This window comes from Neovison vison, chromosome 13, assembly GCF_020171115.1.
Source record: "Neovison vison isolate M4711 chromosome 13, ASM_NN_V1, whole genome shotgun sequence".
Taxonomy (NCBI): domain Eukaryota; kingdom Metazoa; phylum Chordata; class Mammalia; order Carnivora; family Mustelidae; genus Neogale; species Neogale vison.
In genome coordinates this window covers 95,923,370-95,943,419 of record NC_058103.1, presented here as the reverse complement: position 1 = coordinate 95,943,419, position 20,050 = coordinate 95,923,370, and the positions used below count along the sequence as shown (strand labels likewise).

General features: G+C 37.0%; 1 protein-coding gene across 1 annotated transcript; it reads right to left on the bottom strand.

The window, feature by feature from the left end:
• Positions 1-8,124: 8,124 nt before the first annotated feature.
• LOC122893257 (olfactory receptor 11H6-like) lies at positions 8,125-9,069 on the bottom strand. The gene has a single exon (XM_044230148.1). The coding sequence runs from the start codon at positions 9,067-9,069 to the stop codon at positions 8,125-8,127; it is 945 nt and encodes a 314-aa protein (XP_044086083.1).
• Positions 9,070-20,050: the final 10,981 nt, after the last annotated feature.

The following is a 20,050-nucleotide window of genomic DNA, read 5'->3' as shown; positions in this document are numbered from 1 at the left end:
TGACTGCTGATGAATGGAAGGACGGACTTGAAATAAAATTTGCTTTAACGTGCGAGAGCCGCTTATGGACTCTAAATTCCGTAAAATTAAAAAAGGTCCTTTTTAGGCTTAACAGTTTTAGTAGTCATTCAGTTTTCAGAGAAGTCATTCAGTTTTCATTAGGTCAAAATAATTTATTAATAATTGTGGTTGGGGCCTTTCTTTCTTCCTTTTTCTTTTTACTCTCTCTCTCTCTTTTAAAGTAGGCACCATGCCCAGCATGGGGCTTGAACCATGTTAATGAGATGGAGACCTAAGCTGAGATCAAGAGTCAGATGCTTACCAAACTGAGCCAGCCAGGCACCCCTTCGGTTGGGGCATTTTTAATCAAAGTGCTTTGCAGGATGTTTCTAAGGTTATTTTTGGTAATAACCACTTTGCCCATCACCGGAATATATTTTCAGCACTTTGAATGGCTTGATGTTCAGGAACTTACTTTTCCTGGTCTAGTCTAATATTGCTTCTCTTCCTTTCTTTTACCCCTCACATCCAATTCATCAGCAAGATGTTTCTGCTTCTGAACTATGACTCATGTCAGACACTTTTCTTTGTCTTCATTGTTGTCTCCCAAGTTCAAATAGCCCTCCTTCCTTCCTTGGACTTCTGCAGCACCACCTAGCAGAACTCCTTGCTTCTGCTTTTGTTCCCCTACCCTCCATTTTCTAAGCAGCAGCACATTACTCCTTAAAGACATAAAAACCAATCATGTTAGACTTTTGAGTAAAACTCTGAGTAAAAGCTCTGTGTCAGGAAGTCTCACAGAACTGCTCTAGAAAACAGGAATGGCCATCACCATTTTACGCTCAATCTAATATGTTTAACAGGACTGTACTGCTACTCACCTTTTATCACTTAGCTCTTCTGTACGGAAGAAACTATGATGTTTACCTGCCCCAAGTCTGAGCAGGACCTGTCAAAACAAAACAAAACAAAACAAAAGTGAAAGAAAACTGGTTGTTCCCGCTGTGTCAACTGCAGAGGGCGCTGTGAACGTCAGTGTGTTTATGACCCCAGGCTGAGTTAGTGGACTGAGTTAATGCACAACAGTTGCTGACTTGTTAAATTAGTGTACCTGGGAAAGGTTAAGATGGACTGAGTGAGTGAGTGAGGCAGGTCATGTGATACACAGTTCAAGGAAGACATTTCCTGACCATGGTGTGTCTGTGTGTTGGCCCTCTCTTCACAGCCAGTCTGGAGATGACTCACGACAGCTCAGTTCCCTCTAGCTAGTTTGTGTAGTTTCACTGAGGGTGCTGTCACATCTGTAATACTGGGTAATCTATAAAATACTGAAGAGTAAGGATAATTTTGCTGATTGGGATGGGTGATAAGCAGCTGTGCATAATGGGAAAAAGCACTATATTTAGGGTCAAGAGCTTTTTAAATGAGCCATAGGAAATTAATACTCAGTTTCTTTAGTGATAAATTGGGCCTTATAAATGCCCTAAAAAAAAGATTTTATTTATTTATTTGACAGAGAGAGAGAGAGAGAGAGTACAAGTAAGCAGAGGGTGGGAGAAACAGGCTCTCTGCTGAGGGGGGAGCCTGATGGGGGACTCGATCCTGGGACCCTGGGATCATGACCTGAGCCAAAGGCAGCCACTTAACTGACTGAGCCGCCCAGGTGTGCAATAATGCCCTTTCTAAAGGGCTGTAGTAAAGATTACTGGATGAGATAAATGTCTGTAGCAGTACCTTGACCCGTGCCTGACCCGTAAAAGCTTAAGAACTAACTGGCTGTGGCTAGAAGTTTGTAGATTATGACTTTGGCTCTTCTAAATACTTTGTAACCTCTTTACCTGGATCAGCAAGGGGAATTCCAAACGGAAGCTTCTCAAAAGCTGCTTTTTTCATTTCCTTAGAGAGATGGCGGTGACCAGGGAGGAGAAAAGAAGTGGAAGTGGTTTGTGGAAGGATGAAGGGGTTATAAACAGAGTCTGTCAGGAAGTAACCCAGGTTTTTTTTTTTTTGATCCTTGAGGATCCATTTACTGCTTCTGAAAGGAAAACAGTGTCAAGAGACATCTCTCTGCTCATTATGCCCTTCCCTTGGGGGTCTACCTTAATTTCTGTGTGTGTGTGTGTGTGTGTTTGTGTGTCCTATACAAGTTGAAGTATTGTCTTTGTTTTAAATCTCACATAGGTAGAATGATATATTAACAAATCAATTAATTGTCTCATTAATTAGCCAACCCACAAATCTATCTCTAACTTCCCTAAGTGTTCCCCTTTGCAATTCCTACCTTCTGTCCTTTCCTGACATCACTCCCCAAGTAACCACTGATCTATCTCTTACTGCAGATGTTTGTACTTTTCATATGTATATATGTATATGTGTCATGCCTTACTTTTTTTTAAAATTTAGTTTCTTTCACTCAGCACAAGTATTTTGAGATACATCCATGTTGTCGTATCTATTGAGGCATTATTCGTTTTTCTGGCTGAGTCATATTCTGTTTTATAAACAGACAGGAATTTGCTCATGTGTTTGGGCTTTTGATGGATGTTGGGGTCACTTCTAATTTTGTGTCATTATAATAAAACTGCTAGGAACATTTATGTGTAAGAGTTTGTATGTCACATGCTTTTTTCTCCTAGGTAAGTAGCTAGGTGTGTAACAGCTTTATGAAATGGTAGATACATACTTAACATTCTAAGAAACTGGCAAACTGTTTTCCAAAGTGCTTGTACCATTTTACATTCACACTAGCAGTGTATGAAAGCTCTGGTTCCTTTATATCGCCACCAACATTGGTAGAGTTGTTCTTTTTAATTGTAGTGATTCTGGTATATATATGGTGGCAGCACATCGTGTTTTTAATTTGTAATTCCGTAATGAGAAGTGATGTTGAATAGATTTTCATTTGTTTATTTTTTATTTGTATATGTTCTGTTCTGTGTGTGCTCAAATATTTTTGCATATTTTTATTGGGCTATTTGCTTTATTATTATGATATATTTTTTTAATTTTTAAAATTTTTAAAATTTTTTAAAAATTTCTTTTCAGCATAACAGTATTCATTGTTTTTGCACCACACCCAGTGCTCCATGCAACCCGTGCCCTCTATAATACCCACCACCTGGCTCCCCCAACCTCCCAACCCCGCCCCTTCAAAACCCTCAGATTTTTTTTCAAAGTCCATAATCTCTCATGTGAGAGACTTCCAATTTCCCTCAACTCCTTTCTCCTCTCCATCTCCCCATGTCCTCCATGTTATTTGTTAGGCTGCACAAATAAATGAAACCATATGATAATTGATTCTCTCTGTCTTATTTCACTCAGCATAATCTCTTCCAGTCCCGTCCATGTTGCTACAAAAGTTGGATATTCATCCTTTCTGATGGAGGCATAATACTCCATAGTGTATATGGACCACATCTTCTTTATCCATTCATCCGTTGAAGGGCATCTTGGTTCTTTCCACAGTTTGGCACCATGGCCATTGCTGCTATAAACATTGGGGTACAGATGGCCCTTCTTTTCACTACATCTGTATCTTTAGAGTAAATACCCAGTAGTGCAATTGTAGGGTCGTAGGGAAGTTCTATTTTTAATTTCTTTTTTTTTCTATTTATTTATTTTCAGAAAAACATTATTCATTATTTTTTCACCACACCCAGTGCTCCATGCAAGCTGTGCCCTCTATTATACCCACCACCTGGTACCCCAACCTCCCACCCCCCCGCCACTTCAAACCCCTCAGATTGTTTTTCAGAGTCCATAGTCTCTCATGGTTCACCTCCCCTTCCAATTTACCCAAATTCCCTACTCCTCTCTAACGCCCCTTGTCCTCCATGCTATTTGTTATGCTCCACAAATAAGTGAAACCATATGATAATTGACTCTCTCTGCTTGACTTATTTCACTCAGCATAATCTCTTCCAGTCCCGTCCATGTTGCTACAAAAGTTGGGTATTCATCCTTTCTGATGGAGGCATAATACTCCATAGTGTATATGGACCACATCTTCCTTATCCATTCATCCGTTGAAGGGCATCTTGGTTCTTTCCATAGTTTGGCGACCGTGGCCATTGCTGCTATAAACATTGGGGTACAGATGGCCCTTCTTTTCACGACATCTGTGTCTTTGGGGTAAATACCCAGGAGTGCAATTGCAGGGTCATAGGGAAGCTCTATTTTTAATTTCTTGAGGAATCTCCACACAGTTCTCCAAAGAGGCTGCACCAACTTGCATTCCCATCAACAGTGTAAGAGGGTTCCCCTTTCTCCACATCCCCAACAACACATTTTGTTTCCTGTCTTGCTAATTTTGGCCATTCTAACTGGTGTAAGGTGATATCTCAATGTAGTTTTAATTTGAATCTCCCTGATGGCTAGTGATGATGAACATTTTTAAGGGAATTATTACATAAACATCAGCAGTAACTAAGTCTCAGGAAGGCCCTGATAAAATAAAAAGTCATTCTGTGCATCTGGTGTTTTCCTGGCAGCATACACTACTCATGCCAATGACGTATGAATGTTTTCTTAGGAAGAGGCAGAGGGTGCATGTATAAGCTATCAGCAGTGCAGCTGTTAGCAGCCTATGGCATGTGATCTCAGGTTGGTTCAGCTTGTCAGGGTGATTCTCAATTTCACAGATTACTATTCTGCTCTGGAGGGTGATTTGTTCCCATCAGACTGTGTGCAAGAAAACCACAAGCAGGAAGTAGTTGGTCTCTGTGGATGATGAATATCCTTTTACTGTGTTTTAATTTTCCTCTTTTTCTGCTTCCAGCTTCCTGAGGGCACTGTTGTCTCACTGCCACTCACCTCAGGATCTGCCCTCTAGTGTCCTACAAATTCCACTCACTATCCTCTTAGGGTTAAGTTAGAGAAATGAAATATACCCTCTCTTTATTAGCCGAGTAAGCATTTTATATTCAACATTTAAGAGGAAAGTTTCTAAGGAAGTAAAAGAACAAAACCAATGAAAAAGCTTTTATTCAGAATACAGGTAATTAAATTATTTTCCTGAAAGTTTGAATAATAAGGTTTACTGGATTTATGTACTCCTTCTCACCAGTAACCCCATCCCCTACATCTCAATTAAATCAGGAGTAACTTTGCCCAAAACTTTCCAGCTATATTTTTGTTCCCACTCTTTCCTTCAACCTCTCACTTTTCTTTGGTAACAGTTGTGACAGCCCTGTATGAGTATATTAATTCCAGTTCAGAAAGAATCTAATAAACTTCTTTTTTTATTGTGTTATGTTACACATACAGTACTGTCACCATACAGTATATCATTAGGTTTTGACTTAGTGTTCCAAGATTCATTGTTTACATATCTTAAGACAATTATTGCGATATCAACACTTCCTTCCATTCTTGTGAATCATCATTGAAACTCAACTTCTATATCACAGATGAGAACTTTGTTGTCCAAATAAGGGGTCATTAATCTTTGATTTGTGTGAACATGCTATTAGCTCTAAATTTTGTTCTGAGGGTATTCTGAGTTAACTTTTGGATTAAGGCAGAACTTCAGAAAGCTAATATGTGGATCAAAATGATTAGCTCTGGGAAGAACTACTACTCATGAATTACACTTCTATATAATGCTTTTGCTTCTTATTGAGAATGTTATAAGAAGCATCTATATTGATCATATTATATCTATGTATCTATCTATGTTTGTATGTATCTTTTTGTCATTATCATCATCATCTCTCTGTACCAGATACTTTTGGGGACCAATGATCGCTGTATTTCTCAGTTATCCTAATGCAAATCCCTGTGAGAGAAATTATTATAGGATTAAGAGCCAGTAATTTACCTTTCCCTGTGAACCCACTTGTTTTCTTTTTATACTGAATGAAAACCATGTAACAAATAATTTTCCCAATTTCTTACTTTGTTTCCCCATTCCTCATAACACATTTTGAGGCTTGACTTTAATATCAGCATAAGATCTTATCCAAAAAGTATCATTTTATTTTTTCTTTCTAAGTTCATATTTCTCTTATTCTTTCTTTTAGTCCTCCTTTGGTATGTCAGATCCTTAATGAAACAAGGTGGAATATAGTATAATAAAGGCACATATAAATAAAAGTGTAAGTAAATAAGTATTCTAAGATAAGAAGAACTTAGGAAGTGGTAAAGATTTTTATTAAGATGACGTTTTTAAGCCTTCCTTTATATTACTAGGCTGGCTTTCCCAGCAGTTCAGATAAAGCACTATGTATTGTGGTCTAGAAGGTTCTAGATGATCTGATCTCTCCTACCTCTCCAGCCTCATACACCATCTAGCTTCTGGATAGCCAAATAAACTCACATTCTTTGAAAATCCCAAACTTTTACCTGTACTTACATGGGAACTGGTTCCCCTAGAACTTTGCATAACATATTTTCTGACTTTGAATGATCACCTCCTAATAATGGCATTCTCTAACCATTTCATGTACATTACCCCCATCTACCCAAACATTTTCTATATTCATATATTCATGTTTTATTGAGAGATAGTTGACATATGACATTATGTTAGTTTCAGCTATACAATGTGAAGATTTGATATATGTGTATATTATAAAATCATCACCCCAATAAATCTAGTTAACATCTATCTCTACACATAGTTACAAATTTTCTTTCTCCCTTATTCTTTGTTATACAACTATGACTAACTGGAATTACAGACTTAATGTGTTTATCGGATTATTAATTTGTCTCCCACACTAGAATGTAAATTTCACAAAGACAGGGACTTTATCTTCTACATTGATGTAATTCAGGGCAAATCACAGAGATAATTAAATGTTTATGGAATGATGAAAAGTGTCAATCACAGACATTAACTGAGCAATTTATTTTTGACTATAGTTGAGTCAAAGAACAAGGAGTGGTCATTAAATATCTCTGCATCTGTCTTTATCTCAGTCTCTTAGACTCACTGGCTTTGATCTTTGTTTGCCTTTACTTCTTTTGGGTTGTGCACTCTACTTAAACTTCCTTCACATAAAACTAATCCAAACTGTAATGCCACTACATGATTGCCTTCTTTTAAAATGTGGACTCTGAGAAACAAAGAGGGCTCTGGAGGAGTGGGGGTTGGGGGTTGGGAGAGCCTGGTGGTGGGTATTATGGAGGACATGTATTGCATGGAGCATTGGTTGTGGTGCATAAACAATGAACCTTGGAACACTGAAAAAATAAGGTTAAATTACAAATAAGATTGAAAAAAATAAAAAAAATGTAAACCTATTTCCAGGTACCTTAATTATCTTGCATAGGTAAGACAAGTTAAGAAGAATATAGTCTAGTCCTTATTTTTTAAATGGAGGTATCAAAATTGATGTAGGAAAAGAAACTAATGCTACTGTCACAGATGTTTGATTCACCTAACATACTCACTGCAGCTTTTTCACTTTTCCCAGCTAATGCAGTATTTTATTTTTCTGTGTAATATTAAAATAAGAATTTTAATATTAATAAATTAATTATTTAATTTATTAATATTAAAATATTAATGAGTAATATTAAAATAAGGATTTCTAGGAGTCCACTTCAAAGATTCTGATTTAGAGTTGGAGAACGGACTGGGAACCTTTCCCTAAGTAATTATGAAACAGGTTTGGGAAACAGTGCTTCAGATCATTGTCAATCTTTTGGATGTAAATTAAATAAAATTTTTGGCCAAATTGTGGTTGGATTCTCACTAGTTTCTTTTTATTTGAGCTACAAAGATATGAATATTCTTCTATGGAGTAGAGTAGAGTAGAGATGTTTAAGCAAGAAAAACCAAGTGTAAGAATGAATGCACTTAATAGAGGTCAGGAAGGCATGAAGCTAGGGACTGTGATAATAATCATAGATAAATGGACAAGCAGTTACAGGAAGTCAGGATAGAAAAAAATTCTGAAGTCCAAATATCCAGGTCATTTATTCAAATTATGATCTATGAAATCCTGATTTGAGGAAAAGGTATGATTTAATTTGACATACTGTTGTCCATTATGTAACCTAGCAGGAATAGATGAATTTGAGTCTGTTTCAAGGGACAAATGAATAAACACCTACTTTTTAGGTAGGAATAGAAATAGGGAAAAGAATTGACTGTGGTTTTGACCATTTCATGAACTCTCATTTGCTTTGACTAATTCCTGTGCACATATGAATTTTTCTCAAGGCAGCTTTCATGTCTTTGTTTCGGAGACTATAGATCGGTGGGTTTATAAGTGGGGTCACTGATGAGTAGAACAAGGTTACAATCTTCTGTATCCCACCTGGGTTTCCAGAGGTTGGGCTGATGTACATTATCATGAGGGTTCCATAGAAGAGAGACACCACAGCCAGGTGGGAACCACAGGTGGAGAAGGCCTTACGTCGGCCAGCTGCTGAAGGGACACGCAACACTGCTCTGAGAACCAGGGTGTAGGACCCAAGGATGAAGAAGAAGGTGATGAAGATAATAAGAGAGCTCAATATAGAACAGGAAAGCTCAATTCCAGGGGCAGGGATGCAGGACAGGGCCAGAAGAGGCCCAGGGTCACATACAAAGTGGTCAATGGTGTTGGGGCCACAAAAAGGGAGTTGTGTGATAAAATAGATAGGGATCGGATAGCAGAGGAAAGCTGTGACCCAGCACAGGGCCACCAGGTTCATGCAGAGATGGTTGTTCATAATGACAGGATAATGGAGAGGCTGGCAGATGGCCAGGTAACGATCAAAAGCCATAAGGGGAAGTAAGAAGGTCTCAGTGGTGCCCATGGAGAAGAAGAAGTAGAATTGAAAGAAACAAGCCATGAAAGAGATGGTTTTGGTCTCAGATAGAAAGTTCTTCAACATACTGGGAATAGTTGTATTGACGTAGCAGATCTCCAGGAATGAAAAGTTGGCCAGCAAAACGTACATGGGGGTGTGAAGCCTGCGATCCAGCTTCACTGCACAGACAATGGCCCCATTCCCCATCAGTGTCAGGATGTAGGACACCAAGAACAGCATGAAGAGGATGACCTGAACCTCTTTGGAGCACGGAAAACTCAGGAGTATGAATTCAGTCACTGTGCTGACTCCTGACCTATTCATGGCTTCCTAAGGGGAGGAGAAGAAAAGTGACAATGACAAAGGTGGTCTTATTCTTTCATCGTCAAGATTATTTCCTTTGTGGAGATCCCTAGCTCCCTTAGATTCATTCTATTATTCCATTAGATAAATAAGATAACTATGCTGCTGAAGTCTGTGAATTTCAGAGAGTGCTTGGTATAATCAGACTTTGAAACTTTGTATTCTCTCATTTTTCTTTCAGAGTTTTCTCACGGTAAAAGGATGTTCTGTGATAAGCAGCTTGGAGAAGGTTGATGACAGCACTCACAAATGTAAGTAGGTATGAACATCATGTATTTTTATCTATAGATTAAGAGCTATAGACCCTTGTTATTGGACACAGAATTTCAATTACTTAAATCTTTGGAATTAGAGACACAAATGTTAGGCATCAGAAAAGGGAGAAAGGTAATAACACACAAATCTTTATGCATTTCACTGTTATCCTGGATCAGTGTTGGTATCTTAAGGTCATCTGAACAGCTGGACAAAAAACATTAAACGTACCATCTATTCTTCAGTGTTCGTTGTGGTTTGTTAACTCAATGAAAATTTGAACTTCCAGATACCTACATAATGGCTTTCATATCAGCTCCGTCTTCTACCTACTGAATTAAAATACTTCTGTAAAACATTGGTCTAGGTTAAATCTCTATTTATAGGCAGAAAACCTGAGCAATGTATCTGATCTATTATTTAAGGATTTTTGAGGGTTTTGCCTGAAGTGTCACTTAAGTGTCCTAGAAGGCCTCTGTCCTTCTGGCTATGGATAGATGCAGAGGCTCACAAACATCAGATACTCCTAAGCAGAGGTCTCTGGGAACCAAGAACAGTGCTGAGAGCCATAAACTGTCCCTCTGGACAAAGATTCCCCTTCCACTTCTTCACCCCCTTTGTCACACCCCTCCTACTCTAGCTGTGGAAGATTAGCATTGTTGTGGGAAGCTGAAGGAGGATTTTTGTGAAAACTTGCTTGTCTGAGACTTAGATGTTGTGTGAGTTCCATGGTGAGAAAAGCAAAACAAAGCCTATGAAATTGCCTACAATTCTGTTGTTAGTAGTTTGGTCTTATTAATTTATTTTAGGATCCCTTCCATTAATGAGGGGCAGTCATCATTTGGGCCTAAATGACCCAAGTGATGTGACTGAGTGATGATATTGGTTCATAAAATATAAAGCAGAATAGAGATCCAGATGCCTTTAATAAAAGTATTATAGCTAGGAATATTTATCTATGTATTAGTTATAAAATGCATTTCTTTCCAGTGTAATGCCCATAGCTGTTATGGGCATGTTATATTATGTTGTATGTGTAATGTGCATAGCTTTGCGAATGATCTCGATGATTGCTATTAGTGACACAAGGCATTGGAGTTATTCAGAATTTTTCACATCACACTTCACTGTAAGGCTCCTCTTTGTGACTAATCATGATTGGCAAAACCAAACTGTGAGTTAATTCTTCTGTAGCAGGAATTCAGAGAAATGCAGAAGCCAAAGAAACCATGGGGAAAGAAATGTAAAAGGAGGACGTATTCATTGGTCATTGTGTATGAGACTTACAAGGCTTTGTGAGCCATGTGGGAGTGAACTCACCACCCTGGAGTGTTCAGTCATGTTCTCCCTCCTTGAGATACCTGATCATCTGCTCTGTGGTAGAGCCAAACATGCTAAAGTCAGGGAGAGCTGAAGTTTTTTCTGCCCTGCTCTGCACAGCCACTTTGTCAGTCCTTTCCAGATGTCACTTCACTCACATGCTATTTCCCGCACAAACCTGGTTCTAACTGGATGCACTTTTGGTTAATAAGGACAGACTTTCGTACTTCCTCATCTTCATCTCTCTCACTTCCCTGATTGCCAGCCCTCTCAGTTGTAATGATGAACCTTCTTATATTCTTTACGTAATGGGAGGTGCTACTTTTTCCACAACCACATAAAAGAAGGCAGAGCTACAAGGCACACCTAAGAACTGTCCTGTATTTGTATGTCTTCTGAACCTACCTCCTTACCGATCTGGCAGGTGGGACTTGAATCTTCTGTTTTCACTGCAGCAGAAGGCAAGCACGATGGAGGGCATGACATCCTGGGTAGAGAGCAGCCTAGAGAAAGTGCTTACATTGCTGTACATATGATACTGTTTTGGAGAGAAATTGGCATATTTGTTGCACAACAGGACACTTATCTGTGTTTCTCTGAAATCTGTCTGATTTCCCCCTAGGGGACATAGTCTCCTGTGAATTCCAAAAGTGGCAATTTATGAGAAGATTGTCAGTTATTTCCCTAGTGTTCCCTTCCCTCAGGAGCTCCTTGATTGGCCTTTGGGGCTCAGTTTGTCTAGTGGTGATCAGATAGATATTCTCACGGTTTTCCTAGAACAGATGTTTATTTTTTTGTTTGGACAGGTTACTCTTTCGATGGTGCACTCACTATAGTGACATCAGTTGAGCTGGGACATGAGCTTTTTATTTATTTTTTGTTGTTTCACTTTCAATTTTATTCATATTTTTGAACCTGCCAAAAGTTTTAGATTCTCATGTATGTCAGTATCAGAGTCATGTCATCAGATTTCTCATTCTCATTCCTATTGATTCAATCCGTGGGTAGAAAGGAGTCATTCCTTCTTATAATGACAAGTTTTCTCCCATGTTCACCCTGTGCTTCTAATATGACGCTGATAAGTAAATTCCACTTCGTGGTGAACAAGTCCCAGGAGGAGAGAACATGGAGTGTGGGATGGAATGCCAAAAATTCTAGAAGACACTCCCGCATGTAGCCCTTTAGGTTATTTCAGACTGTTTTAACAGATGGCCCTAAAGGTTGGCATGATTAAGAAATAAAAAGGTTGGCATGTGTGTTGAAATTTTCTTTCTTCTTTCAAGTGAGTTATTGCTGAGAGAGATGAAGCAAACTTTCAGACCCTTTCATTTTTATTACTTTTATGTCTATGTGTGCATGTGTACATGGTGGGTATGAGTGTACCTACATGACATATTTCATGATGTTTTCCTTCTGTTATTGGTTTGGAGCCATCTGTAATGAGATTGTACTCTTGTTAATAATAATTTATTGTTGGCTACACAGCATCAATGAGCAAAAGTTTCATGAGGGTTTATGACTTGAGGTTTGCTTATTCTCTCAGCATCATTTCTGTAAGGTGGAAATTTTTTTTTTCTTTTAAGTAGTTACAACACTTTTTGAGTCATGAGAATTGATATCCTCCTATGAATAAGAGCCAGTTTTTTGAGTGATTTATCCATTGAAAGTCTTTGATGTTTGAATGCACAAAGAATTTTCTTGACACTAAAGTCTGCCTAAGGACACTAAGGTCTGCCAAAATTATGATTTGGAAGCCAAGATTTATCTCACTTTTGTTGGGTGGATGGTGCCACACCAGATACTTGAAGTGAAGTATTAAACTGTAGAATTTATTTGGAGGGAGGTGAAGGACACTTTTGGTCTTTTTAAAAAAATGTATCTATAATTACACACAGACACACAAATATGTGCATACTATATGTATTCCCATATATATATATATTTTACATACTTGTATTGATTTGTGTATGTTGAACCATCCTAGCATACCAGGGATAAATCCCTTGATCATGGTGTATGATTCTTTTAATGTGCTTTGAATTACATCTGTTAGTATTTTGCTGAGAAAATTTGCACTTATATTCATCAAAGATATTGGCCTATAGTTTAATAGCACTTTACATATTATACATCTGGGTTTACACATGTGGGTATTTATTATACAGTTTATTCTTTGAGATTCTTGGATTTGTAATTTGGTGATTGCTATTGATTTCTGAAAAATTTTGATCATTGTTTCTTCAAATATTTCTTCTTCCTTGAGCATACAGAATGAGATGTTATTCTGGTAATGTACTAGTTCATATTTCTTTTCAGTTTTGAATAGTGACTATACCACTTTCCTATCTGGAACAGGAAGAACAACAAAATAATTTTGAGTCCAAGTCTACTTTCACTATCTTCTGTATCATATTATTCTAAGAAAGAAAATGTTTATCCAGATAGGAACAGGGGAGTGGTTATAAGTACAGCAATATGAAGATGTAGGGTAGCTCACTCTATTATTGCTAGCTGAAAGAGTCGTTACAAGCAGAATGTGAATTCTATCAATTCTGGGTTTTTTTTTTTTTTTTTCCTTCTTGGGGAGTTCTTTTGGAGTTGAGAAGTAGGTAGCTCTAGAGTAGTTGTTTCTTCCATTTGGCACCTGCCCTTGAGGGGACTTTTTCTTAAGAATGACTACTGTGAACTGTCCCCAGGAAGGCTGTAATTTTGAGTAAATTCCCTTTGTTATCAGTGTCTCGGTTTCTTCATCTTTAAAGTGGTGATAATAATGTTATTTACTTCATATGGTTAGATGAAGATTAATTATGTTTATTTGTCAAACAGATACATTTACATATAAAGCCTGACACATTTTGAATGCAAATTAGGCTTTTCCTATTGTTATTGAGAAAGAGAAAAATACAGCCCAAAGACACAATGCCTGAGTGCTATGCTGTAGTGTTCCCCGCCAAACCCAATATCTGTATCATGTACCAGATAAGGTTACTTGATGAGTATGGCGGATGAAGACAAAGCAACATCATTTTGGAATCCGATATGAAGAGAGACAAAGACAAGGACACTCTAACAACCACAAAAATAACTGAACATCACCTTCTCCCATCTAGTGTGAGTAACTCCTGCTTCTTTAGAGTTGAGAACCCCAGTCTTGCTTAATTCCTCCCACATTCTAGGTAAAAATAACTAAGATGCCAATCACTGAATTGCTCACTTTCTGACAGCAGCTTATCTCAAACAGATTCCCATTTTGGTGAACTTTCTCTCAAATCACATAAAGTTCAAATAATATAATATATAATAGAATATAATAGAATCTCTCCAAGTTTTTACTGAGATGTCCTGTGGCTCATTTGACATATTCTCCCTTGCTGCAGCAAACTACAAAAATGATTACTATTGCTGTTATTATTATCATTAATAGATTCTTAAGATATGCTCACCATCTTTACTATAGCCTACAAGATCTATGTATTCTAGGCTCTGACTACTTTAATGATCTTATTCTCATTCACTCCAAGCCAGTCACACAGGAAATGTATTGTGAACATGCTTGTTTTGCTCCATCCTGAGGGTCTATATGCTAGATTTTTTTTTCTGCCTGGAATATTCTCCTCCCAGGTTTTTACATATTGCTTTCTTTCATCAATTCTAATCTCTCTTTCAAAACACTTTCTTGACCACCTTGTTTGAAATACAACCCACCGCTTGCCTTTCCTTATTCTATTTTGTTTGTATCACTTAACGTAAATGGAATTATGTACCTCTTTATTGTCACTCTCTTGTCCTCTCCAGAGTGTAAGCTCTATGAGAACAAAGTTTTTGTCTTTTGCCTTTATTCACTTTTGTATTTCCAGCATCTAGAATAATTCCTCGCAAAAAAGGAAAAATGTATTGGAAAATTGCTGAAATGGTAAAATAATTCATTCTTCATGTCTTATGATGCAAAAAGAAAAAGAAAGCATGGAATTGATTCTCAGCAACAACATGATATAAACTAGGTGAGATGAGTGTAGGGTGGGAGCAAATTAAAGTTCACCCAAATTAAGGGGATCAAGAGAATGTGTATCTTTATAATTCTCTGGTTACTGTTCCTTAGTTGACACTCTTTTATATTATAGAACTCTAAGTGCTTTGAATTTACTTTCTGCCTATATTACTATGGGACTGATTCTCTTTTTTTAATGTCTTCTGTTGGATTGTTTTCCCAGAATCTATGTCCATATATCTACTTCTTTTTCAAGATCTAACTCAAATGCCATGACCTTTGTATTATATTTTATGTTCACCCTTATAGGCAGAATTGGCTATGACTTTGCTTCTATGATATTATTAATACAATTCCACTATATAACATTCAAGTCATTATATAACTCATATTGTATTTTAAGAGGTTAGAAATTTAGAAATGGACTTCTAGAATGGAAGAGTAAGCATCTTCAAAAACCCACTTCTTCAAAAAAGCATCAAGCAGGAATTATCACGATAAGTTTTGTCACAACTCTGGAAGTTAATCAAAGCCTTGCAACAATTGAAGAATTTTTTTTTTCCAGTCAAACAGCTGAATTTTGGTAAGAAGAGTGAAATTTGTGACATTTTAATTGGCCTTATTCTCATCCCCCCTTCCATTAACCTTAAAAGCCAGCAGCGTTGAACCATGGTATCTGTGAAAACCAGCAGATGAGCAGTCACTGGAGAGGGAAGACTGGGTTTGTCACTCCTCAAAAAGCCTCATCACCAGAGAACTCTCACTATTCCGCTCATCATCTAGCTGCCTAGAAAAGCCACATTTGTAGGACTTGTTATTTCGCCTGAATCAGAGTTTGATCAGTGGGAAAAGCCCTATCCCAGGATATTTTTGAAAATAGTGAAGGCAGTTGTTTAACATTGCAGCTATTTGGGACAGTGTTATTAGCTGGGACAAATGGGAAGCTGGAAAGAAAACAACAACAACAACATAAAAAGTAGGTCTGGGGACTGAGATGTCTATAGTGATCTTTGAAATATCCTAGTGTATTCTTGGAGATCTAGAAGACCACACACATGTGAAGGGCTGTATGACTTAAGAAGGCCATAATGTTTTACCTGAGGCTGTATCTGAGGCTCTACACAAGTAGAAAATGAGAGTTAATGCAGAGTTATAAACTGCTGGAGCCCTGAAGCTTTGTCCTAACACAGAGCCCCTCTGCAAAGGGTGAGTAACTTTTTGGTTAAAGATGTTTAAAGAAATCTCTGTGTAATTATGATCTGACCACTACATCAACCAGACAGAGACTTCAGGAGCTACATATACCAGGTGATATAGACTTTATAGAGTTAGCACACACACAAAAAAGTCATTGAAGAAACAAATAGCATCCTCAGTTTCCAGAACAACCACATGAAACAACAAGAGCAATACTTGCAGAAGTTGGGAAAATTTGAATTTTGAGTTGCCACATCATATTATTTAAAATATCCAATTTTAGATGAAAAAAAAAAAAGGCATGCAAAGAAACAGAAAAGTATGGCCCATAGATGTGATGAGCACTGGGTGTTATATGCAACTAATGAATCATTGGACATTATACAAAAAGCTAATGATGTACTATATGTTTGCTAATTGAATTTAAATTTAAAAAAACCCCCCAAAACAGCAGTCATTAGAAACTATCCTCAGGGGAGTCCAGATGGGGACTTACTAGGCAAAGAGTTTAATCTTTTATAAGCAACTTCAAAGGTTTGAGGAAAATTATATCTAAAGAATTAAAGGAAATTATGAGACTGATATCTCACCATGTAGAGAATATTAATAAAGAGATACAAATTATAAAAAAGAACCAGATGGAAACTCTTCATTGAAAAGTACGGTGACTAATGAAATATTTAATAGAGAGGTTCAATAGAATATTTGAGTAGGCAGAAGAAAGAATCAGCAAATTGAAAATAGATTGAGATTATTCAACATGAGAAATAAAAGCAAAAAAAAAAAGAAAAATGAACAGTTTCAGAGAACTGTAAGATACTATTGGGCATATCAACATATAATGAGAGTCCAAGAATGAGAAAAGAGATAAAAAGGTAAAAAGGAGGAGGAAAATACTCAAATAATGGCTGAATATACCCCAAATTTGATGAAAAATGTGAGTCAACACATCCAAGAAGCTTAATAAATTTCAACTGGATAAATTCAAAGAGATCCAAGTCTAAACACATCAGGGTCAAACTCTTTTTTTTTTTTTCAATTTATTTTCAGAAAAACATTATTCATTATTTTTTCACCACACCCAGTGCTCCATGCAAGCCGTGCCCTCTATAATACTCACCACCTGGTACCCCAACCTCCCACCCCCCCGCCACTTCAAACCCCTCAGATTGTTTTTCAGAGTTCATAGTCTCTCATGGTTCACCTCCCCTTCCAATTTACCCAAATTCCCTTCTCGTCTCTAACGCCCCTTGTCCTCCATGCTATTTGTTATGCTCCACAAATAAGTGAAACCATATGATAATTGACTCTCTCTGCTTGACTTATTTCACTCAGCATAATCTCTTCCAGTCCCGTCCATGTTGCTACAAAAGTTGGGTATTCATCCTTTCTGATGGAGGCATAATACTCCATAGTGTATATCGACCACATCTTCCTTATCCATTTGTCCGTTGAAGGGCATCTTGGTTCTTTCCATAGTTTGGCGACCGTGGCCATTGCTGCTATAAACATTGGGGTACAGATGGCCCTTCTTTTCACGATATCTGTGTCTTTGGGGTAAATACCCAGGAGTGCAATTGCAGGGTCATAGGGAAGCTCTATTTTTAATTTCTTGAGGAATCTCCACACTGTTCTCCAAAGAGGCTGAACCAACTTGCATTCCCACCAATGGTGTAAGAGGGTTCCCCTTTCTCCACATCCTCTCCAACACATGTTGTTTCCTGTCTTGCTAATTTTGGCCATTCTAACTGGTGTAAGGTGAAATCTCAATGAGGGTCAAACTCTTGAAAGAAGACTGAAAAAATTGTGAAAACAGCAAGAGAAAAACAACTCATCACATAGTAGTGATCTTATAAGATTAACAGCTGACCTCTTATTCAAAACTATAGAAACTAAAACAGAGTGAATTGGCATTTTCAAATGGACTGAAAGAAAAAGATTGTCAACCAGTAATCTTATATCTAATAAACCTTTCTTTTACAGAAGAAAGAAAAATTAAGACATCCTCAAACAAAAATGGAGAGAATTTGTTGCTAGCAAACTTGCATTACGAGCAGTGTTAAAAGAAGTCCTTCAGGTAAAAAGGTAAGGACTAGACTTGAATCTATGTAAAAAAGTAAAGATAAAGAAGATGTGGTTCATATATACAATGGAATATAACTCAGCCATCACAAACGATGAATACCCATCATGGATGGAACTGGAGGGGATTATGCTGAGTGAAATAAATCAAGCAGAGAAAGATAATTATCATATGGTGTCACTCATATGTGGAACATAAGGAATAGGATGGAGGACCACAGGGGAAGGGAATGAAAGCTGAATGGGAGGAAATCAGAGAGGGAGATGAACCACAAGAGACTATGAACTCTGGGAAACAAACTGAGGGTGACAGAAGGGAGGAGGGTGGGGGGTTGGGGTAGCTGGGTGATGGGTATTAAGGAGGACACATGTTGGGATGAGCGTTGGGTATTATATGCAACAATGAATCATTGAACAGTACATCAAAAACTTAAGATGCACTTAGGTGCCTGGGTGGAGTAGTTGGTTAAACATCTGCCTTGGGCTCAGGTCATGATCCCAGGGTCCTGGGATTGAGCCCTACATCAGGCTCCCTGCTCTGTGGGGAGCCTGCTTCTCCTTCTTCCCAACTTGTGCTCTATAGTTTTCTCTCTGTATCTCTCCAATAAATAAATAAAATCTTAAAAAAGAAAAACTTACAATGTACTATATGCTGGCTAACTGTACATAATAATAAAAAAAACCCTAAAGAACACCAATAAAGATAACAATGAAGGTAATATAAATGTACATTTACTTGTAACTCTTTTCCTCTCCTAATTCAAAAGACAACTGCATAAAACAATAATTTTAAAACTGTGTCAATGAGTTTAAAATGTATAAAGATGTCATTTGTAGGACAATAAAAATATAAAGAAGGGAGAGAAAAGAGGTACATTGAAGCCAAGTTTTTTTATACTATTTTTTATGAGATTAGTGATTTTTATTTTATTTTTTAATTTAATTTTATTTTTTCAGTGATCCAAGATTGTTTATGCACCACACCCAGTACTCCATACAATAAGTGCTCTCCACACTTGAGTAAGATGAAACCACTAAGAAAAATAACTCTAAAAATATACCAAAAGAAACAAAAGGTGAATTAAAATGTATAAGAAATATATATTTTGTACAAAATAAGGTAATAATGGAGGAAGAGAATTTCAAAAATAAAGAAGAGGAAATAATCTTTCCTACTCATTTTATGAGGCCAGTATTACTCTGAGACTTAAACCAGTCAAAGATGTCACAAGTAAATAAAACTGTCAATGTTCTTTATGAACATAGACAAAAAAAATCTAAAAAAATACTAGCAAAACGAATCCAGTAATACATAAAAATACACGACCATGTGGATCTATTACAGGAATGCAAGGTTAATTTCACTTTGAAAATAATTTAGTCTTATTTACCATATGAACAGAATAAAGACAAAAATATATGATCATTTCAATAAATATCAAAAAAAGCATTTTACAAATTCCAACGTTCTTTCATGATAAAAATCTTAGAAAAAGAGAAAGGAAGGAAGACAGACAGACCTAGGAATAAGAGGGAACTTCTTCAACCTGATAAAAGGCATCTATAAAATACCCACTTCTAACCTTACATCTAGTGGTGAAATAGTCAGGGCTTACCTATCATGAGGAATAAGACAAGGATGAATATTCTTTCTACTTATATTTAATATTGTACTGAAAGTTCTACTCCTCAGTAAGAAAAAGAAATAAAAAGCATCCTGATTCCATTTACAATAGCATCAAAAAGAATAAAAATCTGACGATTTAATTTAGCAAAACAAACAAACAAAAAAAAACCAACAGCAAGACTTGAGCACTGTTGCAAGAAGTTACTATAAATCTAAATAAATAGTGATCCCATGTTATTGAAGGAAGATTTAATACTATTAAGGTGGCAATACTCCCTGAGTTATTGTCAACAGAAATTAATGACTTGACCTCCATGTTTTTTCATGTCCTGAGGGCTTATTTCTTTTTGTTACTGAAAGATATTCCAGTGTATAGGTGTATCAGAGTTTGATGTCCATTCACCTACTGAAGGACATCTTCATTGCTTCCAGGTTTTGGTAATTATGAATAAAGCTACTGTAAACATTTGTGT